General features: G+C 39.0%; 1 protein-coding gene across 1 annotated transcript in view; it reads left to right on the forward strand.

Moving 5' to 3' along the window:
• The window catches only part of LOC147733740 (tropomodulin-3-like), a 360,326-nt gene extending 355,041 nt beyond the window's left edge, over nt 1-5,285 (forward strand). Inside the window, exon 10 of the mRNA XM_086958299.1 lies at nt 1,277-5,285. Coding sequence (XP_086814425.1) covers nt 1,277-1,311 — 35 coding nt within the window. The 3' untranslated portion in view covers nt 1,312-5,285. The remainder of the gene's footprint in view (nt 1-1,276) is intronic.
• Nucleotides 5,286-8,398: the final 3,113 nt, after the last annotated feature.

Below are 8,398 nucleotides of genomic sequence, written 5' to 3' on the forward strand. Positions count from 1 at the left end.
GTTTCTTAACAAAATTAATTGTCGGGTGCGGTCAGATCTCACTTCGAATCAGGTTTTCTGACGGATGCTTCGAATACCTGCAGATCCCTCATCTGTTGAATAATCTCAGATTTCGGACTGAATCTTCAAACTATGAAAGCTCTCAGAGCCAGTACGGGGTGCCGTCTAGCAGTGACATCCGGCAACATAACCAAGGCCATATAGCACCCACCCTTACTTTCACAACATCTGTTCCATTTTCTTACATACCTTCGACACCGATCCGGAGCTTGGTCCCCTTTATTAGTTTTTCACCTGAGCTCTTCAAAATGTTTATTTCAAGTCCCAGTGCTAGGGATATTTCCCCAAAATTGTGAGCTGTAAGCTTTGTTGAGACTGAGAGGGATATGCCCCTTTTTACAAGCCCTTTTAGGACAGACATGAACTCTTCTAGGATATGATTCTGGACTGGACGAGGGCTCTGCTTTCCTGAGCCTTACTATTTGGACTCGGAAGTGCATAGGGACAGGCACTTTGCCAGATCTGTACTGCAAGATGTCCTTATCTAACCATCGATCAGCTACCTTCTGGGGACACAGCTCGGCAATCTATTCAACAGGGGAGAAATCTCTAGGGAGAAGTGTCCATCAGAAGAAAAAGTTACTTGCTTTCAGTAATTATCTTTCTAATTATCTACCTGCAGACACCTCCCTGTTGATGGATGATTTTACAGGGACAGATTAATAAGGTTCCAATTAGTGTGTTGCACTGCACTTTTTTCAACTGCTGCAGCTTTATCTATTTGCCTTGAAGGCACAAAAACAGATAGGAGCAGCCGTTGTTACGGCAGGGTAGGCACATATTTGGCCTCTGTGGCGAACCGGACATTACTTTTGGCATTGATGTGGAGACAGTGCTGCCTACTGACTGAAGTTTGAAGTGTTCAAATCCAATCTGATGTATGGGATTATTCAGTGGGTGATGAATCTGCAGGTAGACTATCCACCAGAAAGATAGTTACCGAAGGTATGTAACTCGTTGCCTTTGTCAGTAGAATTTCTATATAAATTTGTTTGGACAATAAATGTGGACATTACCCATCTTGGTTTTTGCTGTTTTGCACAAAAAGTGTTACAAAAACAACCTAAAGTTGTTAACTGCTTTGCTAGTTTGTCCCAGTTTAGCTCATTTACATCATTGATAAATGGGTTCATGTCCTATGGAACATGGAAAGAATTACATTGTGATAAAGTAGTCCTGCTCATTCCTTCTTTGTTTTTTTTTGTTATTGACACAGTTCGTAAACGCCGAGTTGAAAAAGACCACTACTAGGCCTCTCCGAAGCCTGAAGAACATCATTGGAAGATTGGAAAGAACATTTAAGGCATGTGCTTGGCAGCTTTGACGAACTTGGACTTCAGTTACTTGGGTAGAAGGGAAAAGACTGGAAACCACAATTCCATTTTGATTATTAGTAGACATTCTCTAATAATGAAGTGTGGTACATACTGCTTTTTTTCAATGCAGGACCTTTTCAACAGAAGAAAATTCCACAACACAGGCGCAATTTTACAATGTTAAGATTTTATGCTTAACGTTATCCAAGTGTAATCACTCTATAATGCTTTGTTTGCATTTGAGAATAACACATGAAGGGATCAAAGTGTAAAAGAAGCAGTTTGTTTCACTGACACACAAACCGTGTCATGCAGGATTTGCAGGATTCTTCATGTAAATTTGTTCATCGATCGCTTAATTTCATCAATTTGATTGCTGATAATTTAATACATTTTTAAGTTTATAACACAAGTGAGTTTGCTTTTAGGCACTTGAACAAGTCTTATCCTTTCATCTTTACCACAGTTGTCCTTCAGAATAAGGGTTTGTAAACCGAATCCTCTTCCATTTTCATTTCACTATTCAGATAGTTTTTCCCTAGACCGCTATAAAATACATTCAACCTTTAAATCTATTATTAAAATTTGACCAGTAAAATAGTCTGACCAGAATGTAGCAGAAGAGAGTTAATTGCACACATAATTGGCTATTTTGGATACTTTACAATCGTAACTAGAAGCTAATAGTGTTATTACTTTGGTAACAGTGTACCAGTTCAGGGTAGGGGCAGCAGCTCGGTTTTCACTTTAGTTTGAAAATAAGAGTACTTTTTATCAATTGTATACACACACACACCAATTTATTTAGTGCCAAATTCATAATTGCTTTCACCTTGCTGATGATGATTTTAGTTGCTTAATGGTCCGCTTTGAAATGCGTTTTTGATGGTTCAAGGGGTGGAGGCATATCCTATGGACAATGTATACTCTTTGCATGGGTAAAGTTATCATCTTGGTGCTTGGCAAATCTTGTCTAGATTGCTAGTGAGTGTCATTAATTATTCTTTGAAAATAACTCCCCTTTTCAGATATTTACCCTTGGTTTACCCTTTTTGACTATCTTTAAATATTATAGCGATTTCTACTGCTATATTTCACCACTGATGTGCATTTTACAGAAATGTGCATGAAATTAAAGTATGATAGCGTTAAATGTTACCTGGAATGGCAGACACAAATGCAGATAGTGAAAGTGTAACAAAGGCACATGCTGCTGATTGTGTAGGAAGAGAATCCTGATTTGAGACAGAGAATACAGCTATACAGTCCTCAGCAGTGACACAGGGGTTTTTTCCCACATGTCAAAATCTTGATTTCCCTTTTACAATAGTGTCCTGTAGTATACTCTTGTTTGGCTTATTCCAACAGCTTGTAAAGCAACTTAAATTAAGATTTTCTTTTCTTCATCTACAAACAACATTCACCAACTGTGGCCATTTAGATTTCTCGAGTAGCTCTCTACAAAAAAAGATGGTTTTAACCATATTTTCATCATGCAGTGCACCACTAAACATTGTAACTGTAATAAATATGTATATGAGGATTCCTGCAGAGTGATAGACCAAATGAGTTACATGTTTCTAAATAAATCAGACTCGACAAACTGAACAATTGCTTTAAAATACTGAAGCATGAATTTGTACGTTTAATACTTCCTAAATTAGTACTATTATTCCAAGATTTTCTAATTTTCTTTTTTATGTGTAAGATAAGTGTTTTTTTCTATAACAAGATATCTAGTTACTAGAGTACTGTAAATGTATGTATAATGGTGCCAAATGGTAAATTACCTTAAATCATATTGTAGTTTGAGTCATTCCATAATAATATTCAATAAAGTCTTAACTATACGCCTTTTGTATATTTAGTCGCAGGGCAAGAAATGTATTTAGGTCATTTGATTTCTAGTAATACTTAACGAACATTTGTAAAAAGGGCAGAAAGATGTTCATCCTAAATACTTTAAATCAATAACTGTTTTCTAGGTCTTTACAATGAATTGCAATTGCAGGGAATCTGATCACAAAACCAAAGATTTCCAACAACCTGAATTTTTGTGGGTGTCGCAAATGTAAGAATATAAAATAATTTTAAATATTTTTTCTTTTCAATGCTTCTGTTTTATTGGCTGATCGGTCTTGTGGATTCACGCCTATATGACATATCCATGTTTTTTATTTGAAGGGATTTTAATCATCTGTATGTCAGAGTAACTTTTATGTGAATATTGGTGTTTTAGGTTATTTAGCCAAAGCCATGTGTGTGTTATATGGAAAGTAGGTTTAAAGTTAGAACCGTTTAAGTTGAAATGGGTTTAGTTCTGAAAAATAGTGTGAAATATCCTGGTCTAATTTCTAAAGCGTCTATGGAACAGCAGTTCTTTAGAAAACAATTAATTTGAAAATGTACCAGATTTAAATCCAAATAGATACTGCTTTTACATCCTACAATTTTATTTCAAGTTTAACAGAAAAGAGATTGTTTTGCATAATGACAACTCAGTCATAATTCTGACTATTACATTCCTTTGTCATTACTTAAAGAAGGCCGATTTACTATTCTTACTTCAATCCTAGTCAGTTTTGGTGTTACCACTAACTCGTACTCTTGGTATTTTGTAGTACTGATCCAAATTTCAGTTTCAAAGCCATTTTTTTTCAGGCTAAATGTTTTTCAAACTAGGTGTTGTAAATAAACTAACATTTGGGGATCATGTTGTGAAGGCAATAAGATATTTTCATTTTGTACCCAGCGTTAACTTGACTAGACATAAAGACTGTTTATTTAAATAAGCTTCCAGCTACATTTATTGGATAAAGTGACTGATAACACATGGTTTGACTTTTTATTTTTCTCAGCAAATGGTATCATGTTGTGTTTGTTGCACCAAACCAGAGTAATGTGGCTTCAAAGCATTACTAGCTTAATATCCGTATTTAATGGGAGACAAATACGGTTGGCTCTCTTTCAGATGAATCGTGTTTGAAAAATAAATACCTTTTTTTTTTAAGTGTTGAGAACAACATGACATGGGCATAAACAATTTTTTTCTTGAATTGATTGCAGTTCTATAGGGAAGAAAGGAGATTTTGTTTAGCATTGTGTTAACATTTAGAAGCACTGATTTTCCCCAGAAAAATGCTGTATGAATTTTTCGTCTCTCTACATTTTTCTCAAATGTTACTAGGGAGAGCCCCATTTAAGTGATGGGAAACTAGCTTTAGTATGAACACACTTTTTTTGGCTAGACTTGGACACTGTCAGCGTGGTTCAGTCACCAGCTGATATAAGGAAAATTCCAAATTCCATAGAAGTACTTTTTAAATTACATTACCTGGAACTTTTCTAAACTTTTCTGCAAGGGTTTTTAAATCTCACTATATTTTATACAAGGTCATGGTATACTAAGCCATGATGAAAGGCATCTTAAAAATAAAATACAGTCAAAGGCTTTCGTCTCTCTGGGAAATGGTTACATTTTTTCTATACAAAGTTTTGTCACACTTTACATTTTTCTATAAGAAATTTTTTCTACCTTTTTTGAAAATACCCATTTATTTTTTACAATTGTAAACAACGTACATTAACACATTTGTTGCCTTTTTGTCACTATGTTTTAATGATGTTTCCCACATTGCAAATAGGATGATAATACAAAGGAAAAGATTTGTACACAGCATTGGAGATCTTGCTTTTTTTTTTTTAACAAACTCATTTTTGCTAGAATACTTGTATTGGAAAGCTCAGTCTAGACACCATACTAAAAATGCTGTTTGTAAGTTACAAACCTTGGTTTGTTTGATTAAGTTTCTGTTGAAGAAACAATTAGTGAACTATTCCAGGTATATAGATTATCAGCACTATATGCTGCAAAGTCTGTAGATCAAATAAAAATATTTCAAACATCAAGTCTGGTATTCATTTTTCAATGTACTGACGGATTGCCAACTGTTGTTTCAATGTATATAAGGGCGGACAGTGGCAGTGTCTCCCGACCCCGCTTGGTGCCAGGCAACGAAACATCAGAGCAGAGCACTCTGAACAACTAGCGGACGATTCTGTGTTATTTGGAATTGAGATAATAATTTTAAAGTCACTTGCGCCGCTTTTAATTTGACAGAACTCTTATAGTTGCACATATTATGTTATATTGGAATTGATTGCTAATTTTGATATAATTTCTTAGAGTGCACTTATGATCTTCTCCGAAGTGTAAGGGGCTCTAGGGGCCAAGTCCTTGTCTTCGCTCGGTGATCCAGCCTACCCTCCCTGGTCCGACTCGGTATCCTATACCGTTGATCGGAGGGCGGGGTAGACGAGAGCAAGACACGCCCAGCATCTCCGAGACTTCCGAGCGGTTAGCGCTCTAGCAGCACTCCTCACAGGGCTACTTAACCACTCGTCGGTCGAAGCGCGCAGAGGTTGCGCGCAGAGGGCGCCATTGACGGCGCCGAAGACAAGCCAAAGACCAGCCCGTCTGCGCCCGTCCGCAACAGGATGGGGCCAGGTGCCATGGGGGCTGCCACAATTGATTCACGAAGACTCCCCTCTAAAAGGATAATGTACAATTCTCAGGTACTATTGGGACTTAATACCGATCCGTTAGCGGGCTGTAGAAGTGGCGATTTTTCTGACCTTGAAGGGCCTTTTTCCTGCTTCCACTGCCACACCCAATTTCCCATCCATAAGAGGGAGACTTACAATATAAGATGTCCCAAACCCATGATTCCTATGATTACCAATACTGCTGGAAATCAATATTCTCCCTTAGGGAGGAAAAATATCTTCTGTAATATCAGATCACTCTCCAAACACTCTGCGGAGGTTTGGGACTTAATTTCGTCTCAACATCCAGACATATGCTACCTCACAGAGACGTGGCTTAAACCACACTGTACCCCTGCCATAACTTTGGGAATTCCGAGCAACTACAAAATAGTTAGACTAGACCGTCCCACTAAAATAGGTGGTGGGATCGCTATTGTACATAAACAGGAAATCACTATTTCAGTCTTAGAAGAACTAAGTACCTCGGATATTGAACTCTTAGTTTTTAAAATATCATCGTCCCCCAAAGTAAGTCATAAAGCCCCACATGTCAATGATGACAGTGACTTTGTGCTAGTTGGAGATTTTAATGTACATAGTGATAGGTCAGACTGCAGCGAGGCACAATCCCTATTAACTGACCTGTCCTCTCTAGGACTAATACTAAGGAACAGTGGGTCAACACATCAGGCAGGTCATACCCTAGATCTGGTATTTTCTAATGTCCCGCTAGTCTCCTGTCCACCTGCAACACAGGTCAATTGGACTGACCATTTTGTTGTAGAATTTGTCACTCCCCACTGTGTACCCACCCCCTCACGCCCAATCTTATTACCGAGTGTCCACAGACAGTGGCACAAAGTCACTGATAACACCTTTAAGGAGATATTTAATCCACCCCTATTCTTACCGCAGGAAAATATTATAACCACCCTTAGTAAATTTGAAAGGGCGACTATGGAAGCCATAGATAAAATTGCCCCTATGAAACAGTTCAAATCAAGACCAGCTAGCAAGCAAGAAATCTGGTTTTCGGATCACCTAAGGACACTTAAATTGAGTGCCAGGAAACTAGAAAAAAGGTAGCTACCCACCTACAAGAGGATAAGAAAAAATACTGGGATGCGCTTTCCTTCTATCACAAAGCTATCCGCACAGCACGCAAGACCTATATTGCATCACAAATAAAGGATGCAGGGAACTCTCCAAGGGTCCTCTACCAAATCCTGCAAACATTTGTCAAGCCTGTCGCACGTGAATCCTCTGAGATGGCATCTCAGCAGCTATGCGACGAAATTTCTAGTTTTTTCACCAACAAAATCGACAAATTATACGACAAAATAGTATGTGCCAACAAAGCAATTACCACAGACTTGGCATTTCCCCAGGTGGATACAGAACTAAAACTGGACACATACTCTTTAGATACCTTCCCTCCCATCTCCTTACAAGAAACCTCCTCTCTAATACTACAGATAAAGAGTGAAAGTCCTGATGATACCATCCCTGCTAGGATAATGCCTGTCCTAGCAGAACAACTCTGCCCCATGATTGCAAATTTGGTGAACCTCTCACTCAGTTCAGGTACTGTTCCCAAAGAATGGAAACGAGCCCTTGTCAGACCCATCAGGAAAAACACTGCCACCCCTTGCACTGACCTAACCAACCTCAGACCCATCTCCTTATTACCATTCTTGGGAAAAGTTATCGGAAAACATGTAAATCATCATCTGTCTGGATACATTGAACTTGCTGGCGCGCTGGACCACTCTCAGTCAGGGTTCCGGCCAAAATATAGCACGGAGTCCACCCTCCTGTCTGTCACTGATGATCTACATATATACCAGGACAAGGGCCTTTCAGTCATCTTGGTTCTATTAGATCTGTCGGAAGCGTTCAACACCGTGTCTCACACCAACTTGACTGATCGGTTGTCGAACGCTGGCATTAAGAACAACGCCCTTGACTGGTTGAAGAGCTTCCCATCTGATCGCACCCAGAGAGTCACCATGGGGGCCTATCGTTCAGCGGAAGTTGAGATCTCAAAAGGGGTGCCACAGGGCTCCTGTTTAAGCCCAACCCTCTTTAACATCTATGTGGCACCCCTGGCTAGAGTGATGCGTAGGTATGGTTTCATCCCCATATCATACGCGGATGATACGCAGCTCCTCTTCCCTTTAAAGACTCTCTCCGCTGATGTTAGGAGCTCTTTTTCATCAGGCATGAAAGCAGTGGCAAACTGGATGTCCTCCAATTGCCTTCAGTGTAATGTCAACAAAACTGAGGTAATGTTGTTTGGAGAGGCTAAAATACTATGGACTCCAGAGTGGTGGCCACAAGACCTAGGAGCAGTTCCTGAGCCCAAACTGGTCGTAAAGAATCTGGGGATTCGATTCGACCAAGATTTGTCACTTAAACAAAACACCAATTATATTTCAGGAATATGTTTCCACACCATCAGCTTGTTTCGCAAG

Source organism: Lissotriton vulgaris, chromosome 2_1, assembly GCF_964263255.1.
Source record: "Lissotriton vulgaris chromosome 2_1, aLisVul1.2, whole genome shotgun sequence".
NCBI classification, from domain to species: domain Eukaryota; kingdom Metazoa; phylum Chordata; class Amphibia; order Caudata; family Salamandridae; genus Lissotriton; species Lissotriton vulgaris.